This window comes from Alosa alosa, chromosome 2, assembly GCF_017589495.1.
Source record: "Alosa alosa isolate M-15738 ecotype Scorff River chromosome 2, AALO_Geno_1.1, whole genome shotgun sequence".
In the NCBI taxonomy this organism is placed as follows: Eukaryota; Metazoa; Chordata; class Actinopteri; order Clupeiformes; family Clupeidae; genus Alosa; species Alosa alosa.
The window spans coordinates 24,242,136-24,264,142 of NC_063190.1; the positions used below are offsets into that span (position 1 = coordinate 24,242,136).

General features: G+C 39.9%; 1 protein-coding gene across 1 annotated transcript in view; it reads right to left on the reverse strand.

Annotated features, from left to right (window-relative positions):
* Positions 1–22,007, reverse strand: part of rxfp2a (relaxin family peptide receptor 2a) — a 47,674-nt gene that overhangs the window by 23,756 nt on the left and 1,911 nt on the right. The window contains exons 2-9 of the mRNA XM_048237848.1: positions 17,698–17,844; positions 16,834–16,914; positions 16,204–16,309; positions 15,718–15,789; positions 12,735–12,806; positions 11,910–11,981; positions 10,824–10,895; positions 8,483–8,557 (exon numbers count right to left, since the gene is read on the reverse strand). Of these exons, the coding sequence (XP_048093805.1) occupies positions 8,483–8,557; positions 10,824–10,895; positions 11,910–11,981; positions 12,735–12,806; positions 15,718–15,789; positions 16,204–16,309; positions 16,834–16,914; positions 17,698–17,844 (697 nt within the window). The remainder of the gene's footprint in view (positions 1–8,482; positions 8,558–10,823; positions 10,896–11,909; positions 11,982–12,734; positions 12,807–15,717; positions 15,790–16,203; positions 16,310–16,833; positions 16,915–17,697; positions 17,845–22,007) is intronic.

Here is a 22,007-nt window from a genome sequence, read left to right on the forward strand (position 1 = left end):
TTGGCGAAGTCTCTGGCCAGGGTCCTGAAGTGATTTGCGTTAGAACAGCGTTGAGCTGCGTTTGAAACCAGAAGCGGAGTGTCCGTAGTCTGGAGGGGGATCTATCCATGCGATGGAAAAAGTAATTACCCAAATTGTATAGGGCTGCAAGAGAGAGTAGATGTTGAAAATAACAGCCCGCGGTTGTGAAGTTCAACATCTAATGCACCCCAATGTTTAGCAGTAAGGCCTACGCAATTAAAATAGGCTGCTGTAGCTAACTGCGGTAGCTATAACGGCAAGAGCAGTGATGAGCAGCAACAAATTATTAGAGAGGATTCCGAGGAACAGATGCTGGTGCAGGTGCTCCAAGGCTCAGCTATTAAAGGAGCAGAGCTACACACTGGTGTAGGTGCTCCCTTGTTCAGCTAGGGAAGGGCTTTAATATGCTGGCACTCTCTGAACACAGAGGAAGGCGAAAAAACTCCCAGACGTTTAAAGGAGAAAAATCCCTTTCTTGCCCTCTTGGCAATAAGCGACAGAGCAACAGCTCCTGTGTATCAGCTGCCTTACGGCCAACGCCAACATTGAGTTAGGGTAAACCTGGTGCTCGGTTGATTGGCTATAGTAGCCTAGGAGAAAAAAGATAAACGGATTGTTCGAAAAGGCAAAGCAGGTCTGCTTTCCTTGTGTAACAAGGGCAATCGATCCTACATCCAACTCTTCTCTAATCAAAGCTATGGTCCGTGGAGTAGCTCTCCTTCTTCGGGTCTTGCGGCGGCTATCGCTGTTATTCGCTGGCAAGCGATTGGATGGCCGAGAAGGCGCTGGGGAAGCCAATCTGCACAAACGGCGACTTGGCTCCTAACTTGACCAAACGCGTCTTGCAAGCGGAGTGACGCCGATGCTGCAACTTCGGCAGGTAGAGGCAGACTGCAAATAAGTAACCTGTCTGATTGAAAGAGGCGTGGCAAATTCTGTCATGCTCATCCCGAACTTCCGTTTGTAAACGCCAGAAATGCAGAGACCAAATTTCCCTCCCAGGATCAAAAGAGTAGGCTACTATATATACTTACACTTAAAGAGGAGGGGGCCTATCAAAGTGTCTAACCTATCCAACTTGTATATTATCACATTCTGTTTTTATTTGCACTTTACCCAACGTCCCAACTTTTTCTGTTTTGGGGTTGTAGATCGGAGCAATGAGCAGTTAACCTTGCACCCAGGGATGTGGCAATTAACAACATAAGGTATGGTCTGGCATATGATCTAAAAATCGCTACCTTACACCTTCTAAAACTGTGGTTCTTAACTAGTGGGTCGTGATCCAAAAGTGGGTCGTGGAACCGTTCTGGGTGAGTCGCGGAGCTTGTGGGTTAAAAAAGAAATGCCATTTTAAGTGCTACTTTATCAGATCTAATATTGGACCTAAATCTAAATATCTAAAATTGGACCTTTATTTTGATAGACTTTATTCGTATATCAGTCATTGCCGTGGACATAGACTATGTTAATGTGACAGGTCATGTTAATTTATCCCTTCCCTGGTATACACAAGTAGGCTACAACCCTGAATATTTAAAGTAGGACATGGATTCACTTAAATTGAGGACAAAATGGGACTGAAACCCCAGTGTGTGGTGTGCAGTGAACTGCTGGCACATGAGAGCATGAAACCATCAAAACAAAAATGCTACATGCAAACTAAGCACCCCTGTCAAAGACAAACCTGTCGAGTACTTTGAAAGGTGACATCAGACTTAAAGCAGACCCATGGGGCAGTGGGGAGTTAATTTCAGTTTCAGTTTTGATGCCTCATAGGTCTGCTTTAAGCTGCCTGTCCATAACTTGGCCTATGTTGTCCCAAATGTCTCATTCTTTTTCCGATGGGCTGCATGTGGTGAGCTTATACAACAGGGCTATGGGTCATTTTACACTGAACTTACACTTTAAGATTTTTATTCAGTCATTCGAACATTATTGGAATAAGTTCAGGCTATGTTTTCGATGGTAACCCCTTGTCAGTCAATAGTGAAAGTAAAGAATTGTGTAGAACTGTTTTGTCGTTGACTATGAGTTCACGGTGAAGTTAGTTTCACTTTGCCTATGAGTTTGAATAATAGCCAAGTGCAGATGCATATAGGCTATACTCTGCTAGTCACAAACAGGTTTTAGTAAAGCAAGGTTTAGTGGAATCCCTCTGTTCCATGGACTTCTCACAAGCAAGATTCCTTCAAATGCGCTGCTGACTGTCAAAATAGATGTGCTGTTTGAAGTCGCGCTGCTTGCTGTTAAAGGAAATGACAAATGTCACTCTCATTGGTTTAAAGTTGTTACACCAAAAACACACCCATGACTGATTAAGAAACAGAAGAACAACCCTTTTGAACAATGCACCAAGTCTGATCACAAAATCAAGCCGAATGTGGACTGGACATGTTCTTAAAGCGATGGTTCGGAGTAATTTCACCCTAGGGTCCTCAGAAAGCGATCAACGTTTTTAATACTTTTTTTCTGAAGTGTTTACAACTTAGTGTTAACTAATAATTGTTGCAAACTGCTACTACGAACGAAATATTAGTGCATTCCTGGATCTACATCCTTATGCATGCTTCCTGCCAGGACTTTTATGGGCTTTTCCCAAATCACGGAAGTACGGAAGGACGCAGCGGTATAGTAGCAGATAGTAGCATCCATCAGGCAAGTGTCATTTAAATAAACTTCTGGTGTATTTACAAACTTTTCAATGCCTCGTTTTATGAGTAAAGAACATAGTTGTACTACTGTAGAAGTTTTGTACCATTCAGGGCATTATTAGTGGGGTAATTTACGAGATAAAAGTTGGTACCATTACGACTGCAGAAACTCATTCATTTCTGACAGCGCTACTCGACCAGGGTTCGACCAAGGGAAAACAGGTTCTGGGAGGGTGTTTGGCTCGGGGTCATGGTGCAAACGACCCTAGGGTGAAATTACTCCGAACCATCGCTTTAAGCTTTGTGCCTCTGATCATCTGTTTCTGGTCGCCAAAATAGGGCCCTAAGTCCACAAACGGCTCCAACCTCCCCTACAATGCCACTTCCCTTGACCCACCATTTCTGATAGAAGAGTATGAGGTCAGGAATCTGTTGAAAAGACAGAACTGCAGGAAAGCATCCGGCCCTGACCTGGTCTCTGCATCCACTATCAAATGGTGCACTGATGAGCTATCTATGGTCTTTACTGACATCTTTAACTGATTCCAGCATGCTTTAAATCTGCCATTTTAATTCCCATACCTAAAAAGACTAACATCACTTGTCTTAATGACTATAGACCAGTGGCCTTAACTTCAGTCATAATGGAAGTGTTTGAGCGAATATTTACTAACCACCTGCCTAGTGTGTCCCTTCCATTTCGCTTTTTGCTTACAGAGAAAACAGATCTGTTGAGGATGTGGTTTCCCTCTGTGCTCATGACATCTTACAACATCTAGAAGGAAAAGACACATTATGCACGGGTACTGTTCATTGACTTTAGCTCCGTGTCTTTTAATAACATCATACCAGTAAGGCTCTATGAGAAACTCCTTGGGTTGGGTGTATCCATGTGTGGATACAGAACTTCTTAACCAATACCGGTAAATTACAAGAATTAACAATAAACTATCCAAGACAATATCCACCAGCATTGGCGCCCCCCAGGGGTGTGTTCTGTCCCCACTCCTTTATTCTTTTTACACCAATGATTGTCTCACACCATGACTCAGTCAGATCTTCAAATTTGCAGATGACCCCACTGTAGGTGTGATTGACTGTAATAATGAAACAGCTTATAGAGCAGAAGTATCCTTACAAGGATAATGGTGTACTGAAAAGTCTCAACATCTCCAAAACTAAGGAGATGGTAGACTTCTGCAAAAATAGAAATAGGCGTTCACCTCTGATCACTGACCAAGCCGTAGACTGGGGGAACAGTTTCAAGTTCCTGGGTACCACCACCATCTCCAACCTCAAATGGGAGGTTAATGTCAACCATATTGTGAAGAAAGCTCACCAGTGTCCAGAGGAAATGGTGTCTAAGGCTGGGATGAGGAACTTCTACAGAGCTGTGATAGAGTGCTCTCACATTATCTATCACAATCTGGTTTGGTAACTGCTCAGCCGACGACAAGATGGCGCTAAATAGGGTTGTCAGGACAGCATCTAAAATCAACATCCGACTGCTTAAATTGGTAGGGAAAATAGTCAGGGACCGCTCTCATCCTGTCAATGCCCTAGGGAAAAGGTTTAAAAGCATCACAGCCAGAACTTCCTGGTTCACCAACAGTACATATCCCCACACAAGAGCCCTCAGCACACATCATCCCACAGTATCTGATCTGCACAAAACCTGGTTATGTCCCCCTCAGAGTCTGTTTTAATGCATAACCTGGGTCAAAAGTGACCCGGATGACTTAAAATGTTGAATATTTTTGCGATAAATTGATTTCATCATCCAGTATTCCATGAATTCCTCAATTAACTTGTTTTTAACCATTACATATCTCTATTTTCATTTTCCCATTCTTTATTTTTTAGAAAAGGTTTACATGTATGTATCACTACCCCTTTAATGCGCAACATGGGTCAAAAATGACCAGCATTCATTTCCTATGGTTATTCATGCATACATGTGTTTATATTTGCAATATTTTAGGAATTTATTTATTTCATCAGTCAATATTCCAGATATAAATGTAATATCTTGTTTTTGATTATTACAAATCATAATTTTTCCTTTTTTCCTTTTTTACATTAACAACAACACAGTTTTTTCATTACTTCGTCCAGTTTTCAGACATGGGTCAAAAATGACCCGCATTCATTTCCCATGCTTTTTCATACATGGCTGGGTATTCCTTTGCTATATGAATATTGCAGTTCATTTTACAGTTGTTCAGTAAAAATCTTTTTGATTACTTCAAATAATTACAAATATAGTTTTTTCTATTACTAAATCAAGTTTACAGACATATGTCAAATGTGACCCCTGTGTGCACTTTTGATTAGAAGCAAAAACAATATATATTAAAACAATTACTTTGATAAAAGTATTAGGTTGTAATTGTTTTAAACAAAATAACAGCACATACAATAGTTGAAATATGTGAAATACACATATTTCATCTATCATATCTCACTTTATCACACATGACATCACTAATAACCAATCACACGTATTGAAATATATTATATGTGAAGTATAGAGAATGTGGTGAATGTGTCCAAATAAACTGAAGCTAATTAAGTAAAACACATGGGTACACTAAATGGCCATTTCAGCACTACATGACATGACACATGCAAATTAACATTACATGTTTGCCCTTGTACACAGTCCTAGTGCATTGGAAACACCGCTTCCAACTTTTAGTATTGTTGGTTTCTGTGCAGCTCTAGCTCCTCTTCCACTTCACGTGTCCTTCCTCTCTGATGTCCTTTTATGGCTCTGTTTGGTTTCCTTTTTCTACATATTTCTATTGTAAGTAATGGGTGAATTTCAATATCCCTCCATCAGCCCTGAACCCTCAAAGACTTAACTGCCATCAGGCCAAACGTAAAATTGATTCATGTCAGTTCTGTTTTTGAGGGTTCACAACTTAGGGGGTCTTGGGATTCAGCCTATATGTGTTTGGAAGAAGGAAGTGACCTCCACACTGCTTATCCTGTGTGGCATGACAAGCTCTTTGCCCAGCTTACTATCAGGGTATTGTGCAATTAGTATATGCATCAAGTGCATCCAATACATTGGACAAGAGCACTATAGACACATGGGCCATCTCTATCCTTGCTTTCATTAGTATGCCTACACATCTATGCAGAGAACATAAATATGACTCATGGTTCCCTGGTCCAGAGTGCTGCAAGTTGTCAACCCTCAATACTAATAGCAGTTTAACTGATCAGCATCCTGATTGTATCGGTGTAGTTACTATGGATGTTCAAAATGGAGCTAGGTGAAGTATTCTCATGACACATATGAAGAAGCACATGCATGAAGGGCACGTCTGACCTCCTGAGCTACAGTATATGGATATGAAAAGATGTGGGACAAAGAAACCACAGTCACAATGTGATATCAGACATGATGGTCAAGAGAAAAGGAAGATATCTGATCTACCAATGACACTAAAAGTAAGAAACTGACCTATGTGCAAGGATGCACAAACACAACACAAACATGGTGGTCATTTGTGTGGGGCATATAAGACATGAAATATCAAATGGTGGGGTGACCATGTTATGGATAATTATTTCCTATTCCCAAGTGAATTAACTACACTTTTGGTGACGTTCACTACAGTTCACAATACTATAGACATAGTACACAGTCCAACATAAGTGATATTAGTTATCTGTGTTTTTAACGTGTGACAAATTGAGAAATAAACTTATGATATAGTGCTATTTGGATTAAAACACTATAGTAAGTCTAAGAACATTATTCTAAGATTTGTGTTTTAACAAAAAATGTTGTTATAGTTTATTTTTATTAAAAACATTACAAACTTGAATGCATGGGTCTTTTTGTCCCACACACATAAACAATAGAAAAAAATATGTTTGTTCAGAAAATCAATAAATATAGGAAAGGAACACACAAATATTTATGAAATACCATAGGAAATGAATGCGGGTCATTTTTGACCCATGTCTGAAAACTGGCTGTAATAATGCAAAAACCTTGTTTGTAGAGAAAAGATAAAAAATATGATTTGCAGTGATCACAAACAAGTTATTTAATGGATATCTGACATAATGAAAGATAAAATACATATATTTGTTAAAATATTGCAAATAAAAAGACAACTATGCATGAGTTACCATAGGAAATGAGTGCGGGCCATTTTTGACCCATGTTACGCATTGGAAGGGGTAAGCCTAGCTTGCGCATTAAAGGGTTAAGGCAGTAACACTATTGTTTTGTTTTATTTATATATTTTATTTGTTTTAGTTATTTATTGAACTATAGGGCTCCAGAGTTTCTGTATACGTTTTTGAGATATTTTGTATTGTTACGTCCCTCCACTACCTTTGGTGGTGCTGTTTCCTTCTTTGTTGTTGCTGTTGTTTCCTTTCTGTAATTGTGTACAGGTGAGACCTGTTGCGGGTGGGCGGAGCCGGCCCTTTAAAAGCACGCCAGCCCTTGACTTCAGAGGAGATTTTGGTTGGGGGACAGGCTGCGTCCACTTTGTTTGATTCCAGTTTTCGGAGCCTGGGCTGCCTCCAGAGTACATTTTTTTCTTTTTCAGTGTAATCATGGAATGGGCAGCTAGCGGTTGAGGTAAATGATTGCTAAATGTGAAAAAACATGCTATGGGCTTGAAATAGATAGATACTTTATTGATCCCCAAGGGGAAATTCAAGAATCATCAAAAATCATGTCGCTGACTTCACCTTTAAATGTCACATTAACAACTGACATACAAAATGCATTATGATACGTTAAGTTTGCGGTTACATCTGTGAGTGATTATTTTGGACAGCGGTGAGTGAAATGCAATTGTAGCATAACAATTTATTTATTTACATTGGAGGGACATTTTGAGCATAGTTGAATACTGGGGGGCATGTCCCCTCAAAGTATATTACGATTACGACCGTGCTGAACATAAAAAGAGAGACACTTAGGCCACTCTACCTGCATTTAGTTAAGATGAATAAATAAGACAAGCCAAAAACAACTACACCATGACGCCCCATCCTTCCAGTATAATAAAATACAAACATTAAAATGACTTTAAAACATTTCTCTGGCAGCAAGCTTAATAAAGCAAATTCAGCTGTAAATATCAGTGCTCAGAAACAAGTGGCTATCCACTGGAAAGCTTTCTCTCTCTATAAATACTGTCCATAAATCCAGACCTGCTCCTAAGCTTCATGCATCACCTCAGGCCATTTGATGAAGATGTAGCGATAACACTATTAGCGCTTTAATTGAGATTGTGAAGTTCGATTAGGCTGCACGAAAACAGGGCGCCACAACATAAATCTATTACTATGCTAAAGCATGATCTCTGTGCCCCAGGGACTCCAAAAGCATGGGAAGTGCACTTACAAACCACATCCTGAGAGAGAGAAGGGGGATGAGGGACAGAGAAACAGAGAGATACAAAGAGACGGGGCACAGGTAGATGACGCCTTGACCCCCTGTAGACTGATCACAGTCATATGTAATGGAATAAGTGGTTCAGACTGGTTTCCATTAACATCAGATGATCAGATGCCCTAATAATGCCCTAGTTCTACCCAAAGACCGCAATACCAGGGGTTGGGGTAAAGCGGTAAATCGCAAAATCTCTGTAATTTCTTGCTTTTCAACCGTGGTAAGTCCATGCCATCCCAATCCACAGAAAAAAATACAATACATTTAAAAGGGGACAGCACATCAGGAGTGATCACTAAGCTTCAAGTAACTCAAGCAGAAACGTCAAAGTGCAGAGCAGGCGGTCTAATACATGCTGGAGAGGAATGTCACTCACAGCCAGCTGAGGAACGGCATGTGGTGGCACAGGCTGGAGTCAGGCAGTCGCGTGAGGGATGTGTTCACCAGGGACCTGGAGGAAAACACAAACACCAGCAGCTCACAGGCATGCTTTCATGTGATGCACTCTAAAATGGCGAAGTACTGTAAAGTATGTCAGATTACAGATACTGTATGGCCTATGAGATTGCCATTTAAATCAGTTCCGTAACCGAAGTCTGTGATTTTCAAATGGGGTTTAGTTACAAGGAGAAGGAGAGTAAAACTCTCACACTATTCCGGGTTGGACTTTGTTCAAAGTGTTGTGGCAAGCAGGTTCGCATTAATATATTGTGAATGTGTGAATGAGAGGACAATTTGGAATGCATTATTAGGTGAGTGAAGAGAGGAGCATCATATGAAGTGATGTCATGAAGTATCTTGGCTGTGCCTTAGATGGGCTTTTTAGATCCTTTGAAGCTATAGCAGGGCATTGCTTGTTGGGTAGTGGTTTGAAACGCACTATATCTCCCTCAAAGCTGTGCACATTATATTGGGTCATTCCATGTGAAAACAGCCAATATCGGCTATCATGTACATGGTACCTCTCAGATTTTGCTGAAAAGCGGTGAAAATATGCCTTATGTTACCAAACGAGGGAATCTGAATTTTCAGGTCAATATCTCAAACGGTTTGCCCGTGGCGTCCATTTGAATTTCGGGTGCCACGGCCCAAATTCCCATTGGAATTTCACATTTCATCTTTTGCCATTTTTGGAAGCCCATAACGTCTGTTCTAATAGTGGTAGAAGGCTGGAAACTGGTTTGGTAGTTCACTGTAGACTGTACTACACAATTCTGGAGGCAGAATCAACATTCCTTACTGTTTGGGTAAGAGGTGGGTCACCAAAGTCCTAAAAATTGTTGACGGCATGTGTGATTTTTCACTTTTTGGGTGGCCCTAGCACCACAATTAATAATCAGATTTTTTCTAAACAGGATTATTTGTTATACTGTATGTGGGAACCTTGCTCTTGCCAAAATTAATTTGAAGTGTATGGTACCACTGGTGGGGGTTTTATGGGGGTCCAAAAACCATCTCCGGCAGAGGTGACTCTTTTGCAACACCATATTTGGACCCCCAAATGACCATGTGGGCACTTGATGATCCTAATGGGATTTATACCAGACAAAGATACATATTTGTTCTTTCTTTTAATTAAATAAAAAAATTGATATAATATGAATTTTATTCTTCATAATGCACCATTTTGGACATTGTTTCCAGAAGTCTGGAATGTCGATCAGGGAGAATTTAGTGATGATAAAGCATGAAAATAGTGGAAATAACTTTGTATTATGCTCAGTGATTCAAATTCATTTTTGAGCAAGGTTCCCACATATAACCCACCTCTCACCCAAACAGTAAGGAATGTTGATTCTGCCTCCAGAATTGTAGTACAGATGTGAAATTCCAATGTGTCAATTAGGGCTGTGGCACTCAAAATTCAAATGGACGCCATGGGCAAACCGTTTGAGATATTGACCTGAAACTTCATATTCCTTTGTTTGGTGACATAAGGCATATTTTCACCGCTTTTCAGCAAAATCTGAAAGGTGTCATGTACATGGGTGGCTGAGTTGGCGTGGAATGACCCTATGACGTTGTGAGGTTGCCTGCTAACTCAAAACTATTCAGTCTAACGTCCTTTTGCTCGTGAACTACAGTTTACACTCATTATCATAGAAAAATATGCCATTAGACTGGAGTTCTCCTTTAAGAAAAAACACAAATGGAGCTTACAGGAGAGGAGCACAGAGGGAGTTGGAATAAAGGTCAAATAATTTTTTTTTTTTTAAAAACGTGTAAAAGGAAATGCATGAAAACACGAATGGTTGAGGGATGAGAGGGAAATCTCGTCAGGTTCAGCCATGGAGGAAGAGGAGAATGACCAAATGCAATCTCTGGAGCATCAGTGTTTTTTTTTATGAAGTGAGACCCCGCGAGGTATTCAATTTGTTTGAGGCTTCTTCTGAATATTTTGTCTTAGTCAGATCCAAAGCCGGCCTGTGCACACAATGGCTCACACTGTTTGATTCATATTGGTGAAAAACCCCGAAATAAAATACTAATTTACAAGTTCTGTTCACAGTGCATTCAGGCTATGCCATTGTCAATAGTAGGCATGTGAGCATGTAGTTCTGCAACAGTACACTTATCCCCTATGGTTTTACCATCCTTTTTGGCTTGAACACACTTAGACTTCCTAGCCTCAGGTTAGGAGGACAATGGTCCTTATTAATGGTTCCTTAATTGGTAAAACATTAAAGCATATTTTATGAATGTCTGCTGATACTCACAAGAACATCAAAGACTTCAAACCAATGAACATGTCCTCAGATATGCTTTGTAGAGGGTTGTGATCCAAAATTCTAAAAAAGAATGACATGAATTGATGTGAAAGTTTTTAGCCTTTGAAAATAACACAAAATATAGTCCACATCTCAAAAAATACATGGCTTATGGCACCCATCATACCAACTTCAGATATTTTAATACATATTAATTTCTCTCTATCTCCTATGTGTCTTCCTGAAATATATTTCTTTGTAGCCAACTTTATCCCTCTTGTATGCACTGTCACAATTAATTGCATTGGATTCATAAGTGGTGATGGACAATGTATCTTGGTCTTAAAGTGTCATGGTGCTTTTAGTAAAGAAGATCAACCTGATGTTCAGTGGAAACACGACATGAGTCAGAATATGTTAGCAGGGACCATTTAAAAGGAGGCTAGAGAACACCCTCAGCATATTTATGTTTCTAACTCTTTCCCAATAATGGAAAATGTATTTTTTGCCCCTTTTGTCACAGAGAGCCATAATAGTTTATTGTCAGATAATCATTTTTATCTCATTATTGTACTTTTTGATCTTTCTTCAATGGAATTTTAATATCTCATGTTAACTACAAGGACCATGTTTATCTCAATAAAACTGAAAATATGATCAAGTTCAAAACTCAAAATATGCCTTCCCAGCTCACACCCCAACAAATCAACTTGTTCTAGGAATACCAACAAAGCTTCCTTCTGGCAGACACTCACAATAGCGTAACAAATTGCTCATTCATTTCTTATTAAAAACACATTACATACAAGCATCTACCTTCAAGAAATCTCTGATCCTCTTGGACATTCAAACACAATCTCACACAAACACTCAGCTCATGCACTCATAGCACATTCCACTGGTCTGGGAACAGGGTCTTTGAAGGGGAAATGGAATCCCAAAAGTGCAAACCCCCTGAATGACACAGAGCCCTTATCTGAGACTTATCTGATTATACTTACTCACTAGCAGCCCTCGAGCAGTAGCAGGAGAAAAGACCGCACCTGTGAGGTGTGTCAGGAGAAACCTGATTGGAATACAGGATGATATACTCACAGCCATCTCAGCCGATGAAGGTCACGGAACACGCCGGCACTCAGGGAGGTGATATAGTTCTGACTGAGCAGTCTGCAGAAGAACATCATTCAGTTCAGTTCAGTTTAGTTCAGAGCTACTGGCAGCTGACTTACATCTACAGGTCGCATATTTCCATTTCTATGTGACAATGTATCAGACGGGCATTCAGCCTGAGGCAGCATTATTCAAAGATATCTCCATCTGTGTAGTGCCCTCACCACTGACTAATTAATTTGAGATGACTCACAGAGGATTGTTTAAACAGGGGACAATGCAAGGACAATATAGTGGAAAATGGAGAAAGGACAAAACCACACCTAACCGTGTTCAAAATAGAAGCCTTAGGTGACTAACGCCATGACCAAATTTTCCCATATCTTCTTTGATTTAAAACACATTCCTCCTGTGGACACAAAAAAAACTACGAAGACTTTGAAAGACTACCGTCACGGAATGACACAGAACAGGCCTACTGTGGATCACTATCATAAAATCTTAAGTTTTAAGGAGACTATTTGTCAGGCAAAATTGTATTTTTGGGAAAAGCAAACCAATAACTGAGAACTTTGCTTAAAGCTTTGATTATGTCCTGCACCGTGACCATTGAAATGATCCCAGCATGATATATGCCAGATAAAAATCCCATATCATTGAAACCAATCTAAAATGAATTTGATGCGCATAATGTGAAACAGCAGCAACTAAGCAACAATAGAACCAATTATAGAGCAAAAAAAGATACTGGGAACAGATTATTTTCATTTCACCCTATATGTAAAGCACAATGATTAAAAAGTGACTCACAGTTTTCTGAGTTTGTGCAGTCCACTGAAGGCTCGGCCTGAAACGTTCTCTATCCTGTTGTTCTGAAGAAACCTTTTAAGGGGGGCAACAGCAATTTCACAAAATTGTACATAAAAATATGACTTATACGCACACATGGTCTTTTCCAATTTCCAAATGAAAATGTATGTGTCCAGTGAATCCTCATGTACAAAGTGAATCTGCTTTCTTATATGGGTCCTTAGACCCTTATAGCCATGCAGAGGTCCTCGACACACAAGCACACTCTCTTTCTCTCTCTCTCTTTTGGAAAGCCTGTCAAAACAAATGTTTTCATTTGCATGCAATTAATTGCTTAATGAACCTTTATTGAAATAGGGGACATGATTAATAAAATCCTACAGCATCGAAAGCAAGACCCTTTTTTTGACGCTTCAGAGGGCCAATAATTGTGAGCAATGTGTTTTTGTTAAAAATATTTATTTCTTTATGAGATTTTCCTTTTTCTCAAAATAAATGTGCTTCCCTTCAAGGTTGGATTTTCCTAATTGTTTTCATTGTGAGATTACAATAAATCACCAACATATTATTTTTTATACGGGTTTTAGTCAACTTTAGCAGAGGTGCCAATAATTCTGGAGGGTACTTCCACCAATGATTTGTTCAAATCGCAGACGGGAATGCTACATGCTTCCAGAGCAAAAGCAAAGCCTCTAATCTGAGCCTTAAGATATGAGCCAGAGGAGGAGCGATACCCCTCTCCTCAGAGCTTGTTCCCGTGTCAGTGCTGATAGGATCAATGACCATTTATTCAGTTTATTTGTCTTGTCTTTTAATTGGCACCAAATGTATATCATCACATCTATGGGCAAGTAACACCAGGTAAAGTAGGGATGTCTTTTCTTGAGGCTGGTTTGAGAATAACAATCCTTCCATATTTTATTTTCCCTCTTAGCAAGCACTAGATAAAACTAATGACCTGATTCTGATCTCAGTGCTTGGACAAAAGAGTTTGCAGGGTTTGGCTCTCTGAACCTGGAGACATCGAGCATGTTTTCACTCACTAAGAGAGAAAACAAACTGGCAGGCCTACATTAATCCATGAAGGTGCTGAACTCCGAGAATGTTTTTCCATTTCAACATCTAATATCAGTGGCCAATGCTGCATCAGTGGACAGGCAGCTATAAACTTTTAATGCATCTCCTGATACTCTAAATTTGGTCTTGTTGTGTTTATTTTACTTATTTATTGCCTCTTTGTGTTGTACTGATATGTTTTGTACAGTGGCGTAATTTTTAAAACGTATTTATTTATTGCCTGTCAGTGTGGTACTGACAAACAAAATTCATCCCCATTTGTGGACAATAAAGAACATCTATTTATTCCTCTGCTGCTTCTCTCCTAAGTTGCTGGGACAGATATGAGGATGACCTTGAAAATAATAAGTCACCAGGATGTGGACGCAAGTGCAGAGTTTATTTACCAAACCCATACCACCACTGAAAAGTTAGGACTGCACAAACACACAGGACAGGGGTCAAAGGGGAGCAGAGCAGAGACATGGCTGCAGTCCAGGCATCAGCAATGCAAAGTCAAAAGTACAGTCAAGAGGTCAGGATCCAACAGAGAAACAATTAGCCAACTGTTCAAACTGTGGCAATAAATACAGAAACAAATGACCTCAAGTACTAGTGTCAAAGAATAGGGAAAGTCAAGCCAGCCAGATGAGGTGAATATAAAACACATGGCTGATCTGGGAATGTATGCTAAGAATGCTACATTTTAAAAGAGTGAAACTATATACTCCTGATATTAATTTCAAAACACTTTGAATACTTTATGAGCATAATGCACTTCAGTGCACTGCACCTCTTTATCCCCGGACTCATGTAGAATTACGATATGAAAGTTTTGTTGTTATGACTATGCCAAGAGAGAAAATACGGCCATTATGCACAGTCACATGCATGCTTATTTATCCAGCTCACTGCTCAGCTAACAGTTAACTCTGTCATCATCTCAGTGTGCAGAGATGTCTCATCTGTTATAATCATTTGTTAGCCATGAATAAATTTGAAGCCGTCATGGAATATTCATTTAATGTTAGTGTAGTTTGTCTCTGAGAATTCTGTCAGAAAATGATGTCCCTTGAGGTGACCATCCCATCATCTGACCAGGGTTTATCAGCCAATAGCCTAAATATTCTCAGATTGTAAACAACCACTACAACTATGATTACTATGGGTTTAAAGACATACAGGATGTGAAGAACAACCATTTTGACATAAAAGTAAAAAACACCTACGTTCCGTTTCGTCCAGATATCCAGTGAAGTTAACATGCAAACCAACTAGTGCCGGGCCGATCAATGGCTTTCTTTGTACTAAATACAATGCAAATTGATGCATAAGTGCCGTGTGACTACGTTCAAGACAAGTCAAAGCCTACAGAATTCCACAAAGCTCCTTTAAAGCAGCACCACACAATATCGGGGGGAGGGAGGGGAGATGCCAAGGACAGTGATGGGCTGGGCCTTATGGACACCCTGTGAGCTTCACTTCTCTATGTTTACTACGGGCTGTGACTCATTCGCTACACTGAGGAGTAACAAACTCAGTCAGGCTTCAGACAGACAGAGCACTTCTAATTCCCACCACCAAATGCCAGAGTTGACAGGGTTAAGGATGAGTGAGCAGCGGGCTGGTTGTCGGCCAAAGCCATACTGACGACTGCCGATTATGTTTGTCAAAGGAACACTGAGGAACCTATGTTTTGAATACAAGTTACCAGAGGTCTGTCTCCAGAGTTTGGAAGAGGAAAAGAGAAAACATGTCAGGCCAGATTTGTGTGCTGTATACATATGTATTCCAAAAGATTTCACCTAGATGTTAAACTTCCAAAAGAAATCACAACTGCTATTCCTCAAAGCTTGCAGAGGGACATTACTGTAACTGCATATTTAGCTGAATTGATCAAATATTTTAGCAAGGCTATGATACTTACAGTCTCTGAAGCTGGGAGTATTCGGAGAAGATATCATCAGACAGCTCTCTTATGGCGTTGCTCTTCAAAGACCTGTTTTATTACAGGCAAAGACGTCAGATGTTACGGAAAATCAAACGTTTGAAAAAGACACTGTGTGCCTGAAGAGTCATGTAGCACCCCCAGCTATTTTTGCATGTTCTTTGCCGCCACACTTTGAAGTTTTCTACTTTTTTTACAAGCCAGGAAGAAATATGACACATTTTTATCTGGATTGTGGATCCCCTCCCATGCAGACTGCTTGCCAAACTAGTATCTTGCTGAGAGCATTGGCCCATAGGGAGATGCACAAGGACGGGGCATGCCTCCAATTCATTTCCACCAAAGAAATTCATGTTTATTTTTTTTTTTTCAACTGTAATTGACTTCCACAGCAGTACAATTATCTGCCAGATACACATTTAGAGAACAGCCAAATGCTTATGCTGAGAGGTTTATAGGTCTTACAGCCAAGTGACGTTGGGTGACACCATCGGCACAGCAGGCAGATTAACATCAACACATTCTACTTCTGTTTTGGTGCAGTCACAGCTGTCTGGGTAGTACTGGAGAACTGCAGGTTGGACACACACACAAACACACATACACTTTCACAGTTACAAGCCTAAGTACAGTATATAGATATAGAAGGGTGCATAACACTTTTTAATTTTCATACATTTTCTAAAACTGTAATTAGTTAATTTCTATGGGTTTATAGAAATCACTTCTGAAAGAACTTTAAGATAGTTTTTTTCCCACACAGCGGTATGGGGGAAATAGCTGCGTCTCCTGCAAATCAATTGCATATCATATCCATGTCATCTGTATTTAACCATTTACCTTGTGCTTGTTGTCATTTTTTTAATGTAGGTTTAAATGTACGTTACAAGGTGTGACTAGCATTTAGATCTCCCCAAAACTGAATATACTGTGCATGCATCTCTGTTCACTTCCTGCGATTTAAGATGGCCGATTAAAACTATTTTTAGAACCCTAGTGATGACAGCCCCCTTAGTGAGTGAGAGTTCCTAATCATACAATAGAGCGTGTGTGTATGAATATGCATGTCACTCACTGTGCACATAACTAACTTACAGCAGTCATTATGGTGGAGGTCCTGTGATTCTACTTTGTTAAATGTGCGGTCGAAAATGTCTGCCCACCCGCTGTTGTCACCTAAAAAAGCAGTAAAAACAAGAGAGGGAAAACAAAGAGAGTAAACAATGAAATAAAATGGAATGATGCAAATTTCTCTTCACACGAAAAACCTCTAAGCTTGACTGACTCTGCCACTTGTAACTTGTAGAGCAAAAGCCAGCAATTACATGGTGAGTGACTGCTGTAGCAGGACTCATTCTTTTAGCCTATAAACAGAATTATGCATCACACCCTTTTCTCTTACCAAACTCTTATGGAAAGGACTACATTTCCATCATTGTTCCAAGAGGAAGAGAAAAATACTTGCTTTCGCAGAGAAAATGAATTGATGAATTAATAATATTATTCATTTATTTCTCTACTTTTAAAAAAGCGAGAAATTGTATTATGTACACAATTTTCTCAAAACATTTGGTAGCATTCCAGGGCTCCTTTGAAAAAGAGATGCAAGATCTCAGTAGGATTCACGGGTTAAATAAATAAAAATAAAGCATTTAAATCTATGCCATTTATGTTTCCAGTTTGGATCAACCATTAAGCACACAGCCTACTTTCACAGCCTGCTCACTTAACATGAACACCAGCTGTCCTGATGGGTTCCAATGTGTTTGGACTTTGCAGCCAAACACTGCCAGTAGTCGCTGACAGACATAAAAACATTCATCTCAAAATCTCTTATATCACTCACTCACTCACTCATTCACTCTCTCATTCACTCATTCATTCACTCATAAACACACATGCACAAACAAACTAACAAAAACAAACAAAATACCAACACAGCTGTATGTTCTCTCTCACCGCAGTAATCTTCGTCGGCCCCGTTCAGGCAGTCTTTGTGTCCATTACACTGGAGCACCTGCGGCAGACACACGCTCAGGTTGCCACAGGGGAACTGCCCTAGGGGACACACCTGACCGGCCACCCGACTGGCCACTGTAGACTCAGCTGAGAAACGGAGAGACGAGACAGAACAGAGAAATAGAGAAACAAAAACAGGAGTCACTGACTTATCTGCTTGTGTGAAGTCAAATCAGACATAAACACTGACTAACATGGGCGTAGTTTAAATTTAGATTTAGTTTTTCAGATTAGTTCTTCTGTGAATATTTTCAAAGCAAGGACTCTGTAATTAGTTGTGTTTAATGTCAATGAGGGGAACATTAACAGTTACAAAGAAAACACAACTCTGAGTATCCAATTAGAGTAAGAGAGATGGTCAGGAATTCAACGCTGTTTACGTGCAAGCTTACTAAAAGTAGTGCGACAAGCATGGCAAACAGCAAGCATTACATCCCCTAATAAAAGTCATTATTAATAACCCTGTTGTTATCATGTGAGATGTTCTGGCACTCCTGAGAGCAGTAGATTTAATAGGTAAATATTATTGGCAGTTGCCTTTCTTCCCTGGTTCTCCAGTCTAATAAAATGACCATAGTTCACATTTGACGGCCTACCTGCACTTGACAAATAGGAAAATTACAAGCAATACATTCTGTTTTACTTTATGATTGATTCCCCATGGCAGAGAACCAGTTTATGGCTCCACTTTGGGCATCTAAAGTTTATTCCATCCATCTATCCATCCATCCATCCATCCATCCCAACGTGTTCTGGAACAAGGATCTTACAAACAGCTTTGCCCAGGAAAGGCTTAGCAGCCAACCAGCTAAGGAACGGTCTGGTCTCACCTCAGGTACTCAGTGTCCCCTCCACTCACCAGCCAGAGCCTCAGAGAACATGAGACATTTATTGAAACTCAAACAGGGCTGGGTAATACATCCATGGTAAGACTGAACTCGAGCTCATTAAATGCCACTTCTTAGCAAGCGTTGATGAGATGAGTCTGCAGCATATGCAGCAATGTCACAAAAACATGGTCTGCCATCTTCTTCCTTCATGAAAAATTTGGTGTACCCACAAGCTTAACTGAATACAAAGACAAAGACTGGAAGTGGCGCCCAGATATAAAGGACAGTGAGGCAAATGAGCATCAACACCTTTGGAAAAAAAAAAAAAAAAAAAAAAAAAAAACACATCTACTGATAGGACGCCTTTAATAGAGTGCACATTACAATATCAAAGGACAGGACTTTAAATGAGCATGGTGAGTGGTGAGTTTTTTTAGGGGAACATAATTGTCAGGAAAGTGGAAAAGTGTGACTGCAATGACAAACTACAACCTTCCTTTTACCAAGTCTTTATCTTACATTCATTTATACCAGTGGTTCTTAAACTTTTTGTCTGGCGACCCCCCAAAAAAACATGGGCCAAGTCTCGCGACTCCCTTCCTTCCAATGGTAGAATTTAGTTTTGAAATTTTGCGAGATTGGAATTGAAAGTAGAGGCAGAAAATCTCTTCTCTCATAGGTAGGCTATGTTATCACCAAAGGCATTATGTCAATGGCAGTCTTTGTTTAAAAACCTTAACCTTCTAAAAATTTCTTTAATCCAGACTGCAAATCATTTCGTGGCCCCTCCAATATTTTTGGCAACCCCCAGTTTAAGAACCACTGATTTATACCATCATTAAATGTTTTAGGTTTGACATGTTTATTCATCTAAGTCCTGTTCAGTCTATTTTCTCTCATGCCGCAAATGAACAGTGATGTTCAGTTAATTTGAGGAATATTTGATGTTTGGTTTGTGTTTGGTGTTCTTTCCAAACAAATTATCTCAGGGACTGGTGGGAGCTGATTGTGTCCCTTCAACAACTGGCAGCTGCCACCATGGCTTTAGTGGTTTGAATTAGAAACGTGTGACTGAGTTGACACACTGACTGATCTGCCACAAGGCTTTGGGAAACTGCTGAAAAATCGACCTTCACAGGAACACATAACCACTTGAGGGGTGAATAAGTTGTCATAAATATGCCTAAAACATGAGAATGCCATACACATAAATATAATCACTGTCAGTTGCTGTTAATTATGGCAAAACACCACAGTTCAGTAATCCACATGAGACGTTTCCTCGAATATTGCTGGAAGTCTTTGTGTTTTTCTTTCAGTGGCAAACACATCAACATATTCACAATATTGGCTGTCATTTTAAACAGAACCATGTAGAACCATGGTGTACAGTATCATACAGTGGACAAAAATATCTGTCCAATCCCTCCAAGTACAGCAGAAATGGCAATAGGCCTATAGGGGTTGTGGCTTGCTCACTAGAACATTCTGAGTTTGATGCGGCAAGGAGTGCCTGAGTGGGAAACACCAATGCCCATTTTAAGCTTTATGAGATCTTCCCATGGGACGCTGGCTGCCCTGTCCTTGGCCCCATGGGGGAGGAAGTACTCATCACGCACAAAGCACAAACCTGGAGCCCCCGACCTCTGGACCTTGATGCAGGACCTCACAACTAGAATGGCAACAAAGCCTTTGCCTTGTGCCTGAGTCACACTGCTACTGTTGTTTTTGTTTAGTTGTAGTTCAGTTTTTTTTAACAGGTGTCCAACCAATTTGATTTCATGGATTACTGTCATGACACAACTCCAGCACATAACTTCATCTCACAGATTTTCCAAGAATGTTATGTTATCTTATTGCTTAATATAAACAGGGTTGGGTAGTAACGGATTACATGTAATCTGGATTACGTAATCAGATTACAAAAATCAAGTAACTATAATCAGCCCAGAGTACAATAAAAAAAATGTGTAATCAGATTACAGTTACATTGTTGGGGATAACCTGATTACATTTTATCATGCAAACAATGCAACTTTTTTATGATAGCCTTTTAATTTGACAAGCAGTTTATTCGGATGTTCACTTTTTAGACTTTTTAAAGATATAGTTAAGAACAAAATTATTCATACCCCTGGCAAATATTGATTTTTGCCAATGTTTTTTGCCAATGTTTTTTGATTGTTTTTGATTACCAATCAATGATTTTTACCAATCTTGACCAATATGTTTGTTCTTACTTAAAATGACACTTGCACATGCCAAAAGGTTGCAAGACAATGTGGTAAAAACATGGAATAAAAAAAAAGTGTTTTTATCTTTTTTAACATTTTTCTAAAAAAATGAGTGTTCAAAATTATTCATACTCTATTTAAACAAACACTAGAAACATCTTTATTTACCACCACAGCTCTCAAAAATGTTCATATAATACCCACCAAGCCTCTTCATGTCTCCACAATGATTGTAGACTGCACCTTTTTAGCAGCAATCTGGGTTTTGAGGCAGGAACGATTATTTGCGATCACTTTGGCCTTGTGCTCACTTTTTTGATGGATTGAGGTCCGCTCTAAAATGTTGATATTGTTCTCTGTTAACCATTTCTTGCCTTGTTTGGCTGTATGTTTTGGATCATTGTGTGGTTTAATGTTCAAATGCTGCCTTTTGGGGCAGCTATGGCCTACTAGTTAGGGCTTCAGCCTTTGGGCTTGCCGATTCGACTTCACTAATTCACGGACTGGGTTAAATGCAGAGACCAAATGTCCCTCACGGGATCAAAAGATATACTTACTTACTAACTTACATAGGCTACTATTGGGGCAGGTCTCTCGGCACACTGCCTGATCTTTTCCTCCTAATCTTAATGTAGCCTCTTGTTTTAGTGTTACCGTTTACTTTGAGAAAGTCACCAGGTCCCCCTGATTGAAAAACATCCCAAAATAATAATTTTCTCACCCCCACAATTGAAACGGACATGGTGTCATTTGTAGCCTGGCGGGCCATCCTATATCATTGAAATGTATAGTCTGGAATCGAGCCATTCACCTCGCTTAATCCAAGGGGCGGGCAGAGAATTGTCTTTCAAACTGCCTAGGCATGCAATAGGCCAGCGCTACGACCATCCGTATCCGGTCGGCAAAACGGCAAATACATACTTCTTCGAAAGGAATGACTTAAGTGCATTGTGTTGCTCAACTTTCAAAGAAAAGCACAAGTCCAACTCCTCCAACGCCAAGTCCAACGCCGATTCAAACAACTGCTCTTCGTTTGCCATAGCCACCTTCCTTGTTGTTCACCGTAACAGGACTGTCGCCATTCCTGTTAAGCCCGCCTTAAGACTCTCTAACAAAATAGAGCACTGTGATTGAATGACGTCCACGGCGTCAGCCAATAGAAATCCCTATGGTTTGATACTAGACC